Source organism: Salmo trutta, chromosome 10 (assembly GCF_901001165.1).
Source record: "Salmo trutta chromosome 10, fSalTru1.1, whole genome shotgun sequence".
NCBI lineage: Eukaryota > Metazoa > Chordata > Actinopteri > Salmoniformes > Salmonidae > Salmo > Salmo trutta.
This window is the reverse complement of record NC_042966.1, coordinates 12,261,704-12,283,956: the sequence shown is the minus strand read 5'-3', so window position 1 is coordinate 12,283,956 and position 22,253 is coordinate 12,261,704. Positions and strand designations below refer to the sequence as shown.

At 43.0% G+C, this 22,253-nt stretch overlaps 1 protein-coding gene across 4 annotated transcripts in view; it reads right to left on the bottom strand.

Moving 5' to 3' along the window:
- LOC115201129 (wings apart-like protein homolog) overlaps nt 1–22,253 on the bottom strand; it is a 51,529-nt gene that overhangs the window by 18,260 nt on the left and 11,016 nt on the right. The window contains exons 1-6 of one of the 4 annotated variants that reach the window (XM_029764450.1): nt 19,053–19,143; nt 13,604–14,321; nt 13,142–13,503; nt 11,077–11,210; nt 5,866–5,958; nt 2,359–2,526 (exon numbers count right to left, since the gene is read on the bottom strand). In XM_029764450.1, coding sequence (XP_029620310.1) covers nt 2,359–2,526; nt 5,866–5,958; nt 11,077–11,210; nt 13,142–13,503; nt 13,604–14,321; nt 19,053–19,086 — 1,509 coding nt within the window. In that variant the 5' untranslated portion in view covers nt 19,087–19,143. Of the gene's footprint in view, nt 1–2,358; nt 2,527–5,865; nt 5,959–11,076; nt 11,211–13,141; nt 13,504–13,603; nt 14,322–18,844; nt 19,009–19,052; nt 19,144–22,253 lie in introns of those variants that run through there. The other 3 variants (XM_029764451.1, XM_029764449.1, XM_029764448.1) reach the window with 3 other exon arrangements.

Here is a 22,253-nt window from a genome sequence, read left to right as displayed (position 1 = left end):
AGTCGAAATTGAGCTCAGGTGCATCCTGTTTCCATTGATCATCCTTGAGATGTTTTTACAACTTCATTGGAGTCCACCTGTGGTAAATTCAATTGACGGGACATTATTTCAAAAAGCACACACCTGTCAATATAAAGGTCCCACAGTTGACAGTGCATGTCAGAGCAAGCAATGAGGTCGAAGTAATTGTTTGTAGACCTCCGAGACAGGATTGTGTCGAGGTACAGATCTGGGGAAGGGTACAAAACATTTCTGCAGCATTGAAGGTTCCCAAGAACACAGTGGCATCCATCATTCTTAAATGGAAGAAGTTTGGAACCACCAAGACTCTTCCTAGAGCTGACCGCTTTGCCAAACTGAGCAATCGGGGGAGAACCTCTGGGAGGTGACCAAGAACCCGATGGTCACTGACAGAGCTCCAGAGTTCCTCTGTGGAGATGGGAGAACCTTCCAAAAGGACAACCATCTCTGCAGCACTCCACCAATCACGTCTTTATGGTAGAGTGGCCAGACGGAAGCAATTCTTCAGTAAAAGGAACATGACAGCCCGCTTGGTGTTTGACAAAAAGCACCTAAAGGACTCTCAGACCATGAGAACAAGATTCTCTGGTCTGATGAAACCAATATTGAACTCTTTGGCCTGAATGCCAAGCGTCACGTCTGGAGGAAACCTGGCACCCTCCCTACAGCAAAGCATGGTGGTGGCAGCATCATGTTGTGTGGATGTTTTTCAGCAGCAGGGACTGGGAGACTAGTCAGGTTCGAGGGAAAGATGAACGGAGCAAAGTAGAGAGATCCTTGATGAAAATATGCTCCAGAGCGCTCAGGACCTCAGACTGGGGCGAAGGTTCACCTTCCAACAGGACAACAACACTAAGTACACAGCCAAGACATTGCAGGAGTGCCTTCGGGACAAGTCTCTGAATGTCTTTGAGTGGCCCAACCATAGCCTGGACTTTGAACCTGATTGAAAATCTCTAGAGAGAACTGAAAATAGCTGTGCAGCGACGCTCCCTATCCAACCTGACAGTTTGAGAGGATCTGCCGAGAAAAACAGGAGAAACTTCCCAAATACAGGCGTGCCAAGAAGACTTGAGGCTGCCAAAGGAGTTTTAACAAAGTACTGAGTAAAGGGTCTGAATACTTCTGTAATGACAAAGCTTTGTCATTATGGGGTAGTTTGTGTAGATTGATGAGGGGATGTGTAGATTTGTGTAGATTTATTTTACAATAAAGCTGTAACGTAAAAATGTGGAAAAAGTCAAGGGGTCTGAATACTTTCCGAATGAACAGTATATGTCCCAAATGGCATATACTCTATATAGTGCAGCAAATAGTAGTGCCCTGGTTAAAGTATAAGTGAATCGGGTGCAATTTCAGACACAGCCCAAGTCCCCCTGATACAATGTAACAAACAATAAGGGACCATGCCATCATCACCATGTTTCTCACACATACTAATTGCGTAACACATTTCCCTTAATAGTTACGCAACACACTTCAATTGTTAGTATGCTAATGACAAATTCTGATGTGGGGGGGGGGAGTATGGTAAGAGTTGTGGATTCGCACTGAATGTGGAGCAGGGATGAGGTAGATACTAGATCGAGCTAGAGAGCTCAGTCCTGCTATTCTTAGCATGAGAGCTATGCGCCCGCAGCCTGCCTTTTCAGTCGCGAGCCAAGCGTACAGGCACAAAAACAGCAAATGTTAACTGCAGGTGGAGTTTAAGGACGTGGGATGCCCATTACGCTGTTCCTGCTCATGCGACTGCCCACACTGCAGTTTCTAGCGGGGCTAATACTGCTTAGCATACAAGACACCCCTCAGACTCATAAAATAACCAACTACAGATGGTTACACAAACCATTGTTTAGGGATTGAGGGATCCTGCAGTATATGGTCTTATAGGAAGGTGGAGTAATTGATGCACGGCCTTAGAATTCACTCTGGTTTGTTTCAAGAGTCTATATTTAAATAAGATGATCTACACCTGACCAAACCAGGTAGGTATGATCAGGACTAAACTGATGGACCATCCATGAAATTGGTGCTATTGTTCAAATCCATTTTTAAACATTGTAGACCAGGGCCCATATTCATAAAGTGATCAAGGATCAGGTCCACCGGTCCATAAACATATTCATTATTATCTCAAAAGCAAAACGAATCCTAAAATCAGCACTCCTACTCTGAGGCTTGAGCGACAGTTCCAGGGCAATATCTTGTGATTTTATTTTATTCAACCTTCATTTAAGCATGGAGTCACTTACAGGCTGTGCTTTATAGATGCCAAGTTACAGACCACAGTGATGGGTTGATGGCTAGAACAGAGAGTGTTGTTGTGTTGGTGCTCACCTCCTTGTGCTCTTTCCTGCATTTCAGTGCAGTGACAATGTCCTGGTAGGGCTCGGTGGGGAACGACACAGACTTGATGACTTTGGGCGGCGGGCATGGCGGCGCTTTGAACAGGCCGTCGTCTTTGTGAGAGTTGGCATCCTTGCTGCTCCCGCTCGACTGGCTGGCCTGGTAGAGAGAGGGAGAGAGGGGAAGATATAAGGGGGGGGGGGGGGGGGGAGGCAGAGTAGGAGAGACAGGGAAAGGGCAGAAAGAGAGAGAGTGTCAGAGAAAAGCAAAACCAAACACCTGCTCAGCACACGGCCCTGCTGCTGCTGCTGGCAATTCATGTTGTTGAACGCCAGCCAACAGCCTCCTGCCCCTTACGTAAGACCAGATAAGGCACAGTAAAAACTCACACGTGCCCCCACACACACACACACACACACACACGACCCGAGTCCCTTCTAGCAGTCTGAGGGAGGAGGGCGTTATAGGGCCCTGTAAAACATGACTAACATTATCTGTAAGACTGAGAACTCAACATTCAGAGCAGTGTATTTTTAACAGGCTAATGAATTCCAGGGATGGCAAGGTGCCACAATGGCTTCTAATGACATTTGGTGAATTAATCAGACCGTGTGCATGCCAAATGGTACCCTAGTGCACTACAAAAGGAAATAGGGTGCCACTTGGGACACCGATTGGAGTAGAGTGGCCTTAAGGGGGCAAACCATGGCTAAGAGACCAATACGAGCATGTGTTTACTCTGGAAAAATGTGTAGCAGTGTGTGTGGGGGGGGGCTCAGTTCTGGTGACTTTACATAAAGGACATTCTACTCCAAAATGAATGAAAATAAAATGATGCTGACACCATCTACAATATCATTTCCACCTCCATAAATTAGCCAAATAATAATTTAACATATTGGACCATGTATATAGCCTATGCACGGTCCATATTATCAGGTATGCTATTAGCAATAAGTATTCAAATATAAATTGTTATTTAACAACATCTTATTTGGGGTTTACGGGATATCCGCAAAAAGCAACGATACCCACTATAAAAACAACAGTAAGGTAAACCTGTTTAAGGTAAACTTGTTTAGTTTAACTTCTTTGATACAACTTAAAGATGTGTCCATCTATAGCAGTGGATAAGGAGTATGCAAAAGTGTTTGCGTTAAACCACCACAAGGGGTGGCTGGCTGAATGAGTTCAACATAGTCAATATGAAACGGCACTGTTCACAAGTTGAGAGCTTCAAGTTCCTTGGTATCCACATCACCAACAAACTAGAATGGTCAAAACACACCAAGACAGTCATGAAGAGGGCAGGACAAAGCCTACTGCCCCTCAGGAAACTAAAAAGATTTGGCATGGGTCCTGAGATCCTCAAAAAGTTTCTACAGCTGCAACATGGAGAGCATCATGACTGGTTGCCTCCCTGACTGGTACGGCAATTGCTCGGCCTCCGACCGCAAGGCACTACAGAGGGTAGTGCGTACGGCCCAGGACATCACTGGGGCTAAGCTGCCTGCCATCCAGGACCTCTACACCAGGCGGTGTCAGAGGAAAGCCCTAAAAATTGTCAAAGACCACAGCCACCCCAGTCACAGACTATTCTCTCTACTACCACATGGCAAGCGGTACCGGAGTGCCAAGTCTAGGACAAAAAGGCTTCTCAACAGTTTTCACCCCCAAGCCATAAGACTCAAGACTCCTGAAGACTCCTGCTGCTACTCTCTGTTTATCATATATGCATAGTCACTTTAACTATACATTCATGTACACACTACCTCAATTGGCCCGACCAACCAGTGCGCCTGCACATTGGCTAACCGGGCTATCGGCATTGTGTCCCGCCACCCACCAACCCCTCTTTACGCTACTGCTACTCTCTGTTCATCATACATGCATAGTCACTTTAACCATATCTACATGTACATACTACCTCAATCAGCCTGACTAACCGGTGTCTGTACGTAGCCTCGCTACTGTATATAGCCTCGCTACTGTATATAGCCTCGCTACTGTTATTTTTCACTGTCTTTTTTATTTCTTTACTTACCCATTGTTCACCTAATACCTTTTTTGCACTATTGGTTAGAGCCTGTAAGTAAGCATTTCACTGTAAGGTCTACACCTGTTGTATTCGGCGCACGTGACAAATAAACTTTGATTTGATGTTCACAAATAAGCATTGAAATGCAGTAACATGCCATTCGTAATGTCACCACTAGGTGTCAGCGCCAGCATTTGTTTTGAGTCGATTTACTACCGTGTTTACAACAGCCAAAAGTCATGTAAACAAACGCTTTATGGCAACTTTGCAATGAGTGTATGTTATGACAAGCACAAGTTAGCTGTTCATTACGACAATGTTTTCTTACAGGTACCATATTTACAATATACTGTTATTCAATACAAAATGTATTGGCTATACATTAACGACAATGGCATGCACTGCTGACTAAAAACGTTTATGCAGGCAAATGCTTGCTGCGCTGGTTTTAGTCCCATGTTCTAATTTAGCTAGCTACGGATCTCATCATGAATGCAAGTACAATGCCTGAATGACAGACATGTGCCAATGTCTTGCTTTTTGCAGATTGCATATTTAGGAAAACAACCTAAAATAAGTCCACTAGCTAACACAATAGGCCCAGACAGTAACAGTGTCACTTTTGTATCAAAGACGAGAGTTCACTTTGCCGGCAATCGAGTGTTAGCACATACGTAGCACAGATAGCTAGCTAACGACCTTGCTGGCTAGATAGCTAAACTAAATAACTAACATGCTGGCTAGCTAGCTAGCTAGCCAGCCAGCCAGCGTTACCCAAGTTAGAATGTGATGAGGACAGGGCTGCTTGCTTGAAGTGTACTTTTGATCATTTACTTATTCAAATACGCTGGCTGTGGCAAGCTACTCACCATCAAACCACCATACTTACTATCTCCCTCTCCCCCGTTGTAACCTAGGGCTGAATGATGTTCAATGAGCAGCTTGTAGAACACCCTCTTCAGGAAACTATTAACATTGCTGACTTGCGGTCTTTTTTTGACAGGCGCATTTATTTATTCTATGTTTATAATATCAGCACTTTCTCTGTTGAATAAAGGCCGATAAAAATTATGACATTATTTAAAAATATAAGAAACTCGGACGATATTAGCAGGTCAACCAATTTAACGGTCGGGCTCTACAGTTAATAATTATTCAGGCTTTCGTTCATTAAACCGTACACGCAGGCCATAGAAAGTGTGGCTGGTAAAAGTTTGAGCAGCCTACTAAATAAAAATGTAGCCTGCTTTTGCAGCCTATATTAGATTTTGGGAATTCCCTCCCTATGGCACTTGTAACACTGACGAGCATCACTGGTCGTGGAGGGAGGGTGTGAGTGAAGCTAGGGAGAATGCAGTGTTCACGAGCTGCAGAAATCTCATACCTCTAGCTATCTGGGGGGGGGGGGGTAGAGTCTGTGGTGAGCGACACCCCTTGGTGTTGACTAGGAGGTAACTTACGGGTGCAGTGGTTGATCGGGGTACTGGTGGCGGGGGCAGCTCCTCTGGCTCTCTGTTCCAGTGTCTGGCGTTGTACACAGCTTTAGTGGGAGACTGCAGGGGGAAACAGAAAAACAACTAAACTTACACCGTGACGAGGTAAGTCCATGAAGTGTACTTCACTTTTTTATTTAAATCACACAAAATCCCATCAGCCCTTTCTACTAAAACAGTGTTAAAACAAAAATGAGAAACATTGATCAACACATACTCCAACCAGCTGCAACAGCCAATTTAAAGTTTACTCAATTTCTCCTAAGTCAAGGTGATTTTTTTATACTGGGAATGATCAGTGTCTTGGAACATAGCACCTTTTATTTCATTAGTCAGAGGGAGATGTAACAGAGAGATAGAGTGCGGATGGGGTAGAAAACATTGGTCATTGTTGGTTCGCGTAACAAAACAAGCCCTGTGGGGAGAGCGCGCGTCTAAATGAATGCCTATTAAACCACGAGGCAGCCAGGACAGCTCAAACAGCAGGACTGATTGGAGACAACTGCCAGCACCGTGTACAGACACCGGAGTGCACACAAAAACCTTGGCTCCTCTCCGCTCTGCTTAGAAGAATCCCATTGGCTAAATCTGTTGCTGGGATATTAATAATGAAAAGAAAATAATAAAAAGAGAAAAAAAAACATTGCTGGCACAGGATAGAGCCCTGCAGGAAACAATGAACTGAGTGTACCTCAACTTTCAACCATGATCCTACTCTAATCAAGTGGACACAGACCGGCAGGTTCACCGCACCCACGGCAGTGAGTCTTGAGAAGCAAGGCATTTTCTGTAAACATGGGCACCATCTCATGCAAACACACACTGTGCACACCAAGGTTTCAAACTCATTTTATGGAGGCCCTAGTGTCTGCAGGGTTTTGTTTTTCTTTCAATTAAGACCTAGACAACCAGGTGAGGGGAGTTCTTTACTAATTAGTGACCTTAATTCAATCAAGCACAAGGGAGGAACGAAAATCCGCAGACACTCTGCCCTGCGTGGAATGAGTGACACATACGTTAGGCAATAAATACCAACTTTTGGCCGATTAAAAAAAAAAAAAAAAAAAAGTTAAACTGATAAATAGAATTGCTACCGGCCAAATTGTCCAGGAGGAAAAAAAACGATCCATTGAAAAGAATAATGCTTTTTAGTGTGGGGGTGTGTGTTTCTATTTTTACTCACGCAAAAGATACAAGGTCCTAATAGTGTACCCCGACTGGGCAAAATTGGCGAAGATTGTGTTGATTATTCCGTTGAGAGGGGATTGTTTCTCCACAACAGAGTAAAGATGGCTTTAAGATCGCGCCTTCTTGAGGAAAAAAGTAACGAGGCTAATGTGCATCGCACGCTGCTCCAAGGAGTTGGACAGTTTTGAGTTCCCAACAGCAGCAGCTCATTTTGAGCAGGCCAAGGTCCGCCGGAAATGCAAGTAAATTAGAGGCAAATTGTGTTCGTCAGGGCCAGTCCTAGCAGTTCGGCTGCAGCCCTAGGCAAGATCATGATGTGGCGCCCCTCTGTCATGTATAGTATAAAGATTTGGAATGGATTACAGTAATGATGTGAAGCATGCACAATTGGTGCATTTCAGTTAGTTTATGCAGTAGCACTTGTAACCGAAAAACTGTTGCCAACTATTCACATCAGAGAGTTGATGTTGCAAATCACTAGGCAGCCAACTGCCTATAGTAGGAAACAGTTATCAATAAGCTTAGGAAACAGTTTCACAGAAGCATTGTAAAATAACTCTCTCAAACGAACCAACCTTAACAAATTGTTTATTTACATATAGGATATTTTCTTAATTTTGTGGCCGCCTAGTGTCCGCTTTCCACTGATGGTTCTGATTCGTAGCTGGAGTGGGGCCGGTCGGAAAGGTCCAGCTTTTCAAATTAACATCAAAAGTTGATTATTTTAGCTAAACTTAACCTTTTTCCTAACCTTATCCTAACACATTAATATTCCTAAGCTGCTGTGTAAATTCTAACCTGCTACAAAAAGTAAAATCTGCAGTCAATTTGACAAAAGCTGTATCCCTTCTAGCCATGACTGGCCGGCCCTGGTGTCGGTAGAGAGCCATGTTTTGATATTTATTAGGCCCAATTAAAATGTTCATGCCTACACATGCATTTTAAAAAAGCTGTTGTTTTTGTTATTTATTCATTCAAAAAGTCCATACAAATAGCCTTTAGGATAGATCATTCACAAATGATATTATACAAATATTAGATTTGATTTTGAAGATTTATTTTATTACTGTGTAGGCAACTTGATCTAGGCTAAATGTAAAAAAAATACAAATCTAATGATATTAATTTATGATTTATAGCAGGGATGAAGACAACGGGCAATGTTTTGCTTTTCACTAAAAACCTGTCATGTTGGTATAAGAACATTGTACTTTATTTTATTAGAACTTTACAGGCTCATTTATATTCTGTTAAAATGAATTACAATAACGTAAATGTGATTTTGAGCACCGTGAGTGGACGTCCTAATGCGTTACGCACCCAATGCATATGGATTGCGGTAAATAGAAAGCTTACCGGTCACAATCCACCAGCGCCAAATTTCCCAAACAGAAACCCTGATGCACACGAGAGGGTTTGTGTGTGTGTAACAGATACATGGCAATTAGCGCTAAGTGCACTACTTGAGCTCCCCCTCCCCAACATGTTAATGTTTACCCAAGGCCCTCTTCATAAGTCAGAGACGAGTACAAGCAAGTACACACACACACAACTACTGTCTTGGACAACACTTCTGACCACTAGAAGGCTGAAAGAGAAAGAGGCTGAGTGCGAGAGAGAGACACAGCAGAAGACTGAGGATCATTTACAGCTGCAGACGGGGGACTTGTGAAAAACACTGGTGAAACCACACTGATGAAACCAAACCACTCAACTAGCCATCAGCTGTTGTGGTCCAACACCACTCGAGACAGTAACAGGAGCCCTGCTCTGGCCTTAGGCAGGCAAACATTTTATGACGCATGTCTACACCATCTTACACACACACCCGCAGGGTTTCCTTTAGCCAGTAATTTCTGACTTTTGTCCTCTCACTCCTTGCGCGCTGCGAGAGAGTGAGGGGCCTAGGCTACTGTTGATTGCAAAGATGGAGGCCTTTTTCACTGAAGTAAAACAAAAGTTAGCGGAAAAAGAGTATACCTATAGAGAAAAGCCTACAACGGGGATTTAATACTATAGTGGACAAAGATGAAAAGAACGTTGGCACGGCCAAATGCAGGCTAATGCTAACTAGCGTTAGGGCAACGACTGGAAGTCTATGGGTTATCTACTAGCATTCCAGCAGACACCCATAGACTTATATTCTGGGGACGATGACTGACGCTAGACTGCCGTTTCAAAAAAAAATAAAAATCTTGCTCTTTTGTCCATAATAATCTTGTCATGTAGGAATTACCCACAGTACATCTGCAAGCTGTTCTACAGACTATAACGCACGTGCCAATACCAGAGTGGTCACACTTACATAACGCAACATTTGTGACAAAACAATCAGAGTTGAAAAACGAGCAAGCGCACGTGTGAGAGAGCGCGACATGAATTAATCAGAGGTCATGATAATGATGGCCATTAAATCAACCTCTAACATCTGACAGCCGACATCATAAGACAGGCATATCCAGAGCACACAGAGGGCCAGACCGTACATACACAAATAATGCATGAAGCACAACTGGTTATGCAGAATGAAAAAAAATAAAAATAAAAGACGGGATTGTTGGATTATCATGCAAAACAGCCACCTTTTTTTAAAGCAATTTGTAAACAAACTGCAAGAGAAGAACATTCATTGTTAAGCATCACATTTAATTGGTTTTTCGGAGGGTTCTTACAGGCTGCTTCCCAAATGGCACCCTATTTCCTACAGTACATAGTGCACTACAGGCCCTGGTCAAAAGCAGTGCACTATATAGGGAATAGGGTGCAATATGGAACTACTATAAACCGGCAAAATTATGCATTACCGCTGCATTGGTCAGACTGCCACTTCACTACCCCTGCAGATAGCCCAGTCGTAATCGAAAGCGCTGCCTTTTGACGACTCATGAATACCCAGGTCATTTTGGAGGGCTATTGTTTTTTTTTTTATGTGTTCAGCTCGCCTATTATGTTATCTGCATGGAGGACATTACAGGGCAAGAGATGAGGACTGTGGAGAAAGCATCTCGGAAGACTTGGAAGGCACCTTGGCACTCTACAGGTTTGTAGTAGCCCGAATGCAAAGAAAAACAATTCATGACAAGCTGCCTTCAAACTATCATTATATGAACCATTGTATAAACTATAACCTGCACCTAACAACTAGGGCTGTGACGGAAAAAAATATTGCGATATTAGTATCATGGCAAAAATAAAAACAAAGCAGATCACACTCTTTGGTCTACTAAAAACCTGCTGTATGTCAAATATTGTGTCCTATAGCTTGGAAAACAACTCGATGTTACCAACATTGGGGCTGTTTTCCGCTTTATGTTTTGTTTCCTTGCCACTATACTAATGAGTACCGCAATACTGGTATCATCCCCGGCCCCTACTAACAAACCCAACTCATGTGTCTGGCTTTCCCACAATATGATTTCAAATCGCATTCTTAACAAGGCCTTGCTCTCAACTCGCCTTGCTCTTAACTTTAAGTCTAAGCCCTGTCTAAGCTAGCGTTTGTTCTGAGGTGTCTGCCCGACATTTGAGAGATAAGAAAGATCAGGAAACAAATTGTATATGTATAAAACTATTTATTTTGGGAACTAAACTATCTCCATATATACAGCGCATTCAATAGTGGAGCTCTTAAAGATCAAGTTCATCTAAGCGATTGGAGAACAGGCATTACTGGTTCTCTTGATAAATGAGAACCATCTCAGAGACTACAATGACCGTTCATCCATCCACATATAAATAATCGAACAGGCCGTTTTGGCCTGGCATCTCTTCAGCTCATACAGAGTGCAGTCTACTCATTCTCTGCTGAAAGTTCTGGGTCTAGTTCATTAGGCACCAAACGGACTGAAACAGGGAGGGACTACCTGAACGTGTCCAATGAAAAGCTTTTTTTGTTTTCCGTTGGAAAGAGTTTCGCTATGATGTGCCGTTGTGGCCTGGTTAACACGACCCTGGACAAGTGTTCTATAGGAACTCACCCCGCACTCTTACCTTTTTGGGACCACTGAAGATCTTCCTATTGGTCTCCCTGCTCTCCTTGGATTTCTCCACCTGTTTTGCCTGAGGTCTCCTGGGCATCTCTAGGCCCACAGAGGCAGAGTTGTCCTCTGGGAAGTCCATCAAATCTACAGGGGACATGCCAAATGTAAACGTGTGTTGGGCAGAACATCACAGTTCATTACCAAGTCTTTATAATTACATATAGAATTGTGAATCTTTGTGACCAAGTCATTAATAGGCAAAATTATTTCACATCCTAAAATTTATTTTTTTATTTTTTTATCTCTCAATCTACACACAATACCCCATAATGACAAAGCGAAAACAGGTTTTTAGAAATGTGAGAATTCATTGAAAATAAACAGAAATACCTTATTTACAAAAGTATTCAGACCCTTTGCCATGTGACTCGAAATTGAGCTCAGGTGCATCCTGTTTCCATTGATCAGCCTTGAGATGTTTCTACAACTTCATTGGATTCCACCGGTGGCAAATTAAATTGATTGGACATGATTTGGAAAGGCACACACCTGTCTATATAAGGTCCCACAGTTGACAGTGCATGTCAGAGCAAAAACCAAGCCATGAGGTCAGAGGAATTGTCCGTAGAGCTCCGAGACAGAATTGTGTTGAGGCACAGATCTGGGGAAGGGTACCAAAACATTTCTGCAACATTGAAGGTCCCCAGGAACACAGTGGCCCCCATCATTCTTAAATGGAAGATGTTAGAAACCACCAAGACTCTTCCAAGAACTGGCCGCCCGGCCAAAACTGAGAAAATGGGGGAGAAGGCCCCAGTCAGTCAAGTGACCAAAAACCTGAGTTCTAGAGTTCCTCTGTGGAGATGGGTGAACCTTCCAGAAGGACAACCATCTCTGCAGCACTACACCAAATCAGGCCTTTATGGTAGAGTGGCCAGATGGAAGCCACTCCTCGGTAAAACCACATGCCAGCCCGCTTGGAGTTTGCAGAAAGGCACCTAAAGGACTCTCAGACCATGAGAAACAGGGTTCTCTGGTCTGATGAAACCAAGATTGAACTATTTGGCCTGAATGCCAAGCGTCACATCTGGAGGAAACCTGCCACCATCCCTATGGTGAAGCATGGTGGCGGCAGCATCACGCCGTGGGGATGTTTTTCAGCGGCAGGGACTGGGAGACTAGTCAGGATCGAGGGAAAGATGAACGGAGAGAAGTACAGAAAGATCCTTGATGAAAACCTGTTCAAAGCGCTTAGGACCTCAGACTGGGGCAAAGGTTCACCTTCCAACAGGACAATGTACCTAAGCACACAGCTAAGACAACACAGGAGTGGCTTGGGGACAAGTCTCTCAATGTCCTTGAGTGACCCAGCCAGAGCCCGGACTTAAACCCGATCGAACATCTCTGGAGAGACCTGAAAATAGCTGTGCAGCAATGCTCCCCATCTAACCTGCAGAGAAGAATGGGAGAAACTCCCCTAATACAGGTGTGCCAAGCTTGTAGCGTCATACTCAAGACTCCAGGCTGTAATCGCTTCCAAAGTGCTTTAACAAAGTGCTGAGTAAAGGGTCTGAATACAAATGTAAATGTCATATTTCAGTTAAATTTTTTTAAATAAATTAAACATTAATATAAACCTGTTATTGCTTTGTCATTATGGGGTATTGTGTGTAGATTTAGGGGGGAAAAAACGACTTAATCAAGGCTGTACAGTAACAAAATGTAGAATACTTTCGAAAGGCACTGTATATATCCATCTATCTCTGAGATGTCTGTCTTGTATAGGAAAGAGCTGTGAGTGGGTGAGGATGAGTCTCAGTTTTCTTATCAGGACTGTTTTGTTTGTTTGTGCTCATCCCAAACACTGCCCCCGCTAATGGCCTTACAGACCTACCACGAAGGTTGAAACAAAACGTTACTCGCTTTTCTAATTAGCTTTTGAGGAACGTAATATAATTTAGTGAGGCTCCTGTGAAGAGATCTCGAAGTTCATGTTATTGACCTCGCCTGAGGCCTAAGTATGCCCTGTACTGATGCCGGTCTGTGTATTCCCAAGGGGGGTTGGTAGTACTGACCTCGCCTGAGGTCCTGTCCCTGACCTGTGTTGCTGCTGGTCTGACTGTCCAGCTCCTCACTGCTGGACAGGGGGCTGTCCACCCTCATCTCCATGGCAGCAAGGGAGGCTGTGGCTGCAGCAGCGATGGCTACAGCCCTCTTAGCCTTCCTCTCTTTGGCGTGGGAGCCCTCGTCTTCGTCGCTGTCACTGCCGCTCATATCGTCAAAGCCAAAGTACTTAATCTTGTAATTGGAGCTGCCGGATGCCACAGGGTCAGAACTGCCCTCCTCCTGGTTGGCACCACAGCCTGCCTCGTTTTCCTCAAAGCCAAAGAAGTCCAGCTTGGTGTCTTTCTTGGCCTTGCTCTGTGTAGGTCTGAACCTGGGAGAGAGGGAGAGAGAAAGGATATAATATTGTCCAAAATAATATTGCAATATGTAACTATCGATCCCCCCATCACTAGTAGGTAGCAGGTCGTCACCTGATGGGCTTGGCCGGTGCTGGTTCATTCTTCTTTTTCAGTCGGCCAGCCTCTCCCGGGTCTGTCATGGGGGCAGCCACGGCGGAAGCGGGGGTGTATTCCTCCATGACCCGGTCCTGAATGGTGACGTTAAACATCGACAGGCAGGACGGGTGCAGCACTGTGTAGTCTCTCGTCCTCCCACGGCCCGCCGGCTTGTTGCTGTTCTCCGTATTGTTGGTCTTGAGTGGGCCAGATCCGGGCCCACTACTGAAGGATGTGCTGGTACTGGTGCTAGTACTACTGGTACTGTCAGAGTCCCCGGCCTGCTTGCCTTTGTTGGGCCGGTGGTAGGTCCGGCAGTTGGTGCTAGCCCTGAGGAGAGACTGGGAGTGGTCCTGGGACTCGGATGGCTCAATGGGGACTTCGAAGTCCCCCTGGCCCACTACATAACTGGGGATCGGCTCTGGGGATGGCTTGTCCTCCCTGGCCAGACCCAGGCCGTAGCTGCCTGCGCCACCCCACATTGAGGGGTTTCTAGTGGGCTCTGGGGTGGGCGAGGTGGGCCCCAGAAGCATCACAGCATCCCAGTTGTCGTAAGAGTCCTTGGCCTCGCTCTTTAGGGTGGTGGTCTGAGCGATGGGTTTCTTGTCGCTCTCCGAGGCGTTGCTGTACCATGAGTAGCTATGTTTCTCTGCAGTCGCACCCTCATTAGACCAGCTCGGTTGGCTTGGCTTGGCTGGAGGAGAAAAAGCAATGTATTAGCACCACATAAGTCTTGGCAGTTACCGTCTCTGACAGAGATGTAGCATAGAGCAGCTGAAGTGCTCTAAAAAAAAAGTCGATGCCTGTCACAATGCCGCATGGGTGCCATTTTCACAGCAGAAAGTGGAGATAACCATGTATTAGGGAGTGTTTACTGCTAGGGCTGTGAGAGGAGCAGCACACCCTCGAAGCTTTTAGCAAAGCTGGAAAAAAATCTCAGTGCTGAGTCAGATAAACATCTCCAACTCTATTGGTCTCATTCACCACAACAGGAGCAGACCGGGTTAGCATACATGTGAAGACAGGGTGTGGACATTGAAAACACGGGCACCTGTAATTTTTTATGTGGGACAGCAATGACTTCCTAAACAACTATACTTGCAGTTGAGTTCCAATAGGCTGCTACATACCACTTGCATGCAGGCATGCACATTCTGGTGAATCCCCCTCAAAAGGAATAATACACCCCAAAAAAACATTCCTATGATTTACGGTGTTAAATAACACTAACATGTGCTAACAACATTTTTTGGACGGTATAATAAGGTTGGGAGCAACATGTGAAAATAGTTTACAAAATATTATGCAGGTCAAGTTGAATACAAAACTCACAATGCAATGTTCTCTCTGGGCAGACTGGCTGGCCAGCTAGAAAGCAAACGTAGCTACACACAATAATACCAAAGTCAATGTGAGCATGTGATTGTAGCTAGCTAGCTGTAAAATAACCTAAATAAAACAGCAGTATCAATTTAGGAGTGTATAATCTCATCACCATGTTCAACCTGGTACAGGTAACTGCCAAAATAAAAGATAACCCTTTGAGTAAATGAGGGATACAAAGTATGTTGAAAGCAAGTGCTTCCACATAGGTGTGGTTCCGGAATTAAATGAAGCAATCAACATCACGCTTAGGCTCATGCAATACAAATGCCTAGTCGCCCATTATTTTGGCTACCATGGCTAGAAGAGATCTCAGTGACTTTGAAAAGGGGTCTCAAAAAGAACATAGGGGTTTAAAGTGTGTCTCTCAGTCACCCAATCTCAACCAAATTGAACACTTACGGTAGGTTCTGGAGCAGCGCCTGACAGCGTTTGCCACATTGCAAAAATTTTTATTATATATTTCTGCCGAGATGCATTTTAAAATGGATTGTTGTTGGCTCATTGACTGGAAGTCTAAGGGAACAGCTAGCATGTCACTGTGTGTTGCCTGGCCAGTGTTGCACGGTATACCAAAACGTCTGTACTTTTTCAATACTAGATCATTAAAAACAGTTCGATACTAGAATGTGTTACTTTTGGTACTACTGTCAAATGAGTCTGGATCTCTCGATTTTTAACATTTAACTAGGCAAGTCAGTTAAGAACAAATTCTTATTTACAATGATGGCCCACCCCGGCCAAAACCGGACAACGCTGGGCCAATTGTGCGCCGCCCTATCACAGCCGGATGTGATGCAGCCTGGATTCGAACCAGGGACTGCAGTGACGCCTCTTGCACGGAGATGCAGTGCCTTAGACCGCTGTGCCACTCGGGAGCCAAAACGTGAAGAGTAAGGCGGGCGTTCCTAAATCACAGAAGATATTTTTTTAACAAAGTTATCAAAATGTTTTTTTTTTTTTTTGCAGAAATCCTTTTTTGAACTTTCACGTGTCTTAATTTGCAGGTGATCTCTAAATATCAACACATATGAGTCTAGTTATTAATCATGGAGAAACAAAGGATTCTTCCTGGCTAGCCTTGATTGGCTGAGACAATGGAGGGGCTGGTCATGCTGAGAGATGAGTCCTGATTGGTCTGCCATGCCATAGGCTAATGCCTATAACATAAAATGGGGGCATCCCTAATCAGTAGTCTAACACATTTGTTTTTAAAGATAATAGCAATGTCATTGAACCAGAAATTGCTGAGTTTTCTGATGACAGTGATAGGGAAGAAACGGAGATCAACAGTGTTTTCAGAGAAGAAGTGGACTGAGTTTTGAACTCAGTGGAATGCCTGGTAGAAGCAGAGTGCGAGAAGGAGATACATTTAGAAGTTTGATTGCAAATGCGCAGAGCTGAAGAGAACTCAGAAGGCTCGTATAAAACAACTCTCACTGGATTACATCTACAAGGAGTTTGTCTGCCATGAAGCATTCATCCATGTATACATGTAAAAGCCTAACATTAGCTTAATGTATATTAGTATCTCATTTTGTTATAAAGTAATTTCCATTGCTAGTTAAAGCCTACTGTTAGCTAGCCAGCTAACATTAACCCTAACTAGATAGCTAATGCTAGTTGCTTGGCCTGATAACATTATAAATGGCATCTAATTTAGTCAGAAACCCATTCGCATTGCTAGTTATAACCTACTGTTAGCTAGCTGGTGGGTTAGCTTTGCCTGCAGATTAATACTGCGCATTTCATGCATGGTGGATGGCTAGCTAAGTGGATGACAAACCGTTTGTATTGCTAAACTGTATGGGTTGGAATTATTAACTTGTTTAGCTAGCTAGATGTCTAAACAAAATACTCCACTTAGCCCGTGTGGCTCAGTTGGTATAGCATGGTGTTTGCAACGCCAGGGTTGTGGGTTCAATTCCCACGGGGGACCAGTACGGGGAAAAAAATTATGAAATGTATGCATTCACTACTGTAAGTCGCTCTGGATAAGAGCGTCTGCTAAATGACTAAAATGTAAATGGAATGATTACATGACCCATAAGCTTAGCCGGGGGTGATATGGCAATCTGTTTTCGTTCATGAACGTGTGAACAGGTCTAGACAATAGCAACCCATCCACTTAGCTAGATGTGTCTGGTTTGATATATAGTGAATGTGAAAAACAGGTCTAGACAATAGCAACCCATCCACTTAGCTAGATGTGTCTGGTTTGATATATAGTGAATGTGAAGAACATGTTCAGATATAGGCCAAGGACTCTATAGCGTATTTTTACCTGGATATGTTGCTTATTGTAGGCTACTACTTTCACCCCTTGTTTACTATACTACCTTAAAACCACTAAATTTAGCACATGGCTTCACATGAATACTTAGAGATGGGTGAATGGGCATACTAAATGAATGGGCATACTAAAAGAATGAATGGGCATACTAAAAGATGCCAGAGTGAACCACATGAAATAAGCACAACTTTCCCATGTTTCCCCCAACTGCAGTGTATACATTTAACTAGGCAAGTCAGTTAAGAACAAATTCATATTTATAATGACGGCCTACACCCAGGAGCCCATGACTATGATATACCATTTTGAAGCCGAGTCTGTACTTTAATAAAATGTACAAAGCCAATCTTGTAAATGGTACATAAAACTGAAATTGGGAAATGTAGTCACAAAATGTGTCTCACGGATCAAGCCTGTATCAGCACAGCCTACCCCTTATCCAGTGATGCCAACTTTGCTGCTAGATTTAGCAACATTTCAGACTACCCAGGCAACTTCTTATTTTCAAAACAGCACCTAGCAACAAATTGAGCTACTTTTAAAAATGTATTTGGAACTTTTAGCAACTTTTGAAAAGTGACTCTAAAATGCACGCAGTTTCCCTCTAAATGACACAAAAACGATTTTCTCTGTCACACACTCAATCACAACACACGTGCGGCTGCAAAAGTGCATTGTGAGTGACGTCAGCAGCAGGCGCTCAGCTCGTGCACAGGCTGCAGCCGGCCAGCAGCAATTTCCGCAAATTGCAAATCATTGTTGGCTGACTGCAGCTGCCTGTGCACGAGCTGAGCGTCTGCTGGTGACGTCATTCACAATGCACCTTTGCAGCCAGGCATGATAACTACCAATACACTGCTTAAAAAATATATAAAAATAAATAAAAATGTAAATTGTTCAATAATTAAATGTGTTGTGTTTAAAAATAAAAATATCTCATCATCTAAAATGTGGTGTTTATATTAATTTTACAAATAAAAATATGTGATAAACAAATCTAAAATAACGAATGTCAAATCGTATTTTTCGTCGAGATGGCCAGTCAATTCGAGTAACGTTATTGCGTATTCTACGTAATGACGCAATTTTACGTTATTACGCAATGACATCACAACGTCATTTAGCAACAAATCGACCTGCCTCTAGCAACTTCCCCTAATAATTACTTGGCAACGCTGCCCTTATAACACGCACCGTACATGCTCCACTTACTCATTGCTAGCCTGGGCTGCATTATGTTAGCTCCCCACTCATGCTGCACAGAAGTTAACGCACTTGAATAATCTGACACAGCATGTAGAAATGTTTACACTTAATTCCTAGTAGCAAAACAATGTCCATAAAGGCTAGAACACTTTACAATGCAAGATGATACTGGTAGCGTTCAGCTTTGTAGTAGGTGAACTTTTCTTCTAGCTGACGCTAAAGCTAACATCAATACACTACCCTAGTACTTTGGTTGTGATAGTCACAATGCAAAATATGCTGATTTCAAAGCTGACTGCAACCAAAAACATACATTCACTTTGATTATCCATTACCTCAGCTAACTGACTACTCCAACTCGGCGCAGGTCTGACAATTAGGCTAACATTAATTCAACATGTCTTGTCAATGGTGAGCTGACCATCACATCATTAGCAGCCTACAGCTATATCAAAAGGACATATAACATAGACTTAAATATTAGTAGGCCTAACAACTTTCTGTGAAGGACGGTATTAGCGAAACATCTCTGCCATGTCTTACCACCTATGCTAGCGCACGTTTCCTTGCTCGTCATAACGCTCGCGCCTACTTCCGGTGCGAAGATCAAAGCACGTGTGGGGATCGGAATCTGAGGCAATCCTCTCTTGAATTAATGTTGTCTAATATTTGCTTTGTGAATGCCGCAAACTGCGTTTTGAGATACATAACTTTATGAGCTGGGTTGTCAGTCTTAGTAGTAAATCCGCTACGGAGATTCCTTAGTACTTCTGGTAAGTGACGTTTGGGGCTTACCAGAAGTTTTAATACAGTACATCTCGGGATGGCACAGGCACGGTATGGAAATCTGGATACCGCCCAACCCTAGCTGATATGGCGATAGGGAGTGCAGGTAATGTTTAAAAAAAGAGTTATGAAGTGTGATAGGGAATAACAAACTTCTATCCAGGATAAGCACAGTGATGACATGGCACAACAGGATTTCCTAGACGGACTACTTAGAAGTTATATCATGGTGAAAATATATGTTTCACCTTCTCATAGAACATAGACCAGTCGTCACCAACCGGTTGATTGCGATCGGCTACTCATTCTCCCTGGCATTCCTAGTCGATCTCCAAACATTTCTGTAAAAACCAAGGATAAAGCGCTCCTATTTTTAATTATTCGTCTCGCGCCATTTTATTTAACTAGACAAGTCAGTTAAGAACAAGTTCTTAATTTCAATGACGGCCAAGGTTAACTGCTTTGTTCAGTGAAAGAAGAACCTGCTGTACCTGCTGCTGGAGCAGGTTGAAAGCTGCTACTCATGCATAGTCAGTCACTTTACCTCTACCTACATGTACATATTGCATCAATTACCTTGACGAACCTGTGTACCCGCACATTGACTCTACCGGTACCCCTACTGTTATTTTATCATTTTTCTATTTTACTTTTTTTTGTAAATACTTAAAAAAAATCTTAACTGCATTGTTGGTTAATTGTTGTAAGTAGGCATTTCACTGTAAGGTCTACACCTGTTTTATTTGGTGCATGTGACAAATACAATTTGATTCAATTTGGTTTAAATAATGCAAAAACAGTGTTGGAGAAGTAAAAGTGCAATATGTGCCATGTAAAAATGGGAACGTTTAAGTTCCTTGCTCAGAACATGAGAACATATGGTGGTTCAATATTCCCAGTTAAGTTTTAGGTTGTAGTTATAGGAATTATGACACGTCGACTATTTCTCTCTTTAACATTTGTATTTCATATACCTTTGACTATTGGATGTTCTTATAAGCACTTTAGTATTGCCAGCCTAATCTCAGAAGTTGACAGGCTTGAAGTCATAAACAGCGCTGTGCTTCAAGCATTGCTAAGAGCTGCTGGCAAAACGCAGTAAAGTGCAATTTGAATGAATGCTTACGAGCCTGCTACTGCCTACTACCGCTCAGTCAGACTGCTCTATCAAATCATAGTCTTCATTATAATAAACACAGAAATACGAGCAGTTGGTCATTAATATGGTCAATTCCGGAAAACAAAATGTTTATTCTTTCAGTGAAATACGGAACCGTTATGTATTTTATCAAACGGGTGGCATCCCTAAGTCTAAATATTGTTGCTACATTGCACAACCTTCAATGTTGTCATAATTATGTAAGTCTGGCAAATTAATTACGGTCTTCACACAGTTTGCAACGAGCCAGGCGGCCCAAACTGTTGCATATACCCTGACTCTGCTTGCACCGAACGCAAGAGAATTGACAATTTCCCTAGTTAATATTGCCTGTGAACATGAATTTCTTTTAACTAAATATGCAGGTTTAAAAATATATACTTGTGTATTGATGTTTATGGTTAGGTACATGCTTTTACATGTGCTTTTTTCACAAATGCATTTTTGTTAAATCACCCGTTTGGCAAAGTTGAAGTAGACTGTGATTCGATGATAAATGAACAGGCACTGCATTGATTATATTCATCTTTTTTAGTCATGAGTGTATTGAAATTACTTAAAGAACTGTGCACACTTTGGAGAGGTGTGGCCATGTGGAGACACCAGTCAGTCCTCTCCCTCAAACCCTTATCATACCCCACATTTCCCAGGAATATTCTTGTTACTGAAAGTATCCAAAGTATTTTCAGATTTCCTTATGAAAAAATAAGGTGAAATGGCTAGCAGGGGTCTCCAACCCTGTTCTTGGAGAGTTACCCTCTGGTAGGTTTTTGCTCCAGCCCCAGTTGTTGCTAACCTGAATCATTTTATCAGCCAGCTAATTATTAGAATCAGGTGTGCTAGATTAGGGTTGAGTGCAAACCTACAGGACCTTAACTCTCTAGTAACAGGGTTGGAGAGCCCTGGGCTAGGCTATATGAACACTGAATAGATGTGCATAGTATATAGCGTACCTTAGGCACTCTCCACAGCCTGATCATCTCCGACACCTAGATGTTTCATCACTAAGTCCAAAACGGAATTTAAGCTCTTCATCCAATGGAATTCAGATAAGTTTGGATGGATATCATACAAAGCAGCTAGTTATTTGTATTTCTGACATAATTCCTTACTTTTGTGGAACTCAAGTAAGGAAATATGCAAACAATTAAAAAGCTGTGTCACAAATAATCCTGACCTTAACTGAGCTTGGTTAGGCCTACTCTATGAGAAAATCCATATCACAAGAGATGGTACATCCTCGCTCTTTACATTTATGACTTCAAAATAACTAGTTATTTCATGGTGTTGTGGTTTTTGCTGAGAATGCCAAGACATTTAATGAACGGGCTTGTGTTTGGCATTTCCCTTCCTCCTGTGTAAATTATTTTAATGGGAATGTTTTATTATTTCCAAATCCTTTGCACTTGAGAAATCATCTGACTGAGAAAATGCCTGATTAGAATCCAACCAGAGCTGTAACAGACCTTGTTCATTATGCAGTCGGTCCTTTGGAGGGATTGAGACTACCCTCTCTCTCTCTCCCTATGTCTGGGCACTCTCAACGCAGACGATCACACCTTTCGTCACCATCACTGAGCGCCTCAGAGTTAACGTTTTCTTGGGGTCAAATTAAGCTTTTAAACGATTAGCCACATTCAAAAAAGGGCGGAACACTAAGCTTGATGAATCCTTAATGGAGCTCAAGAAGTATTATCATCATTACCAAGTTCTGGCTCTGAAAAATGTATTTTAATCTCTGGTCTGCTCGGATTAATTTCCCCGCCAGCCAAACAATAAGTTTATACGGGTGGACAAGT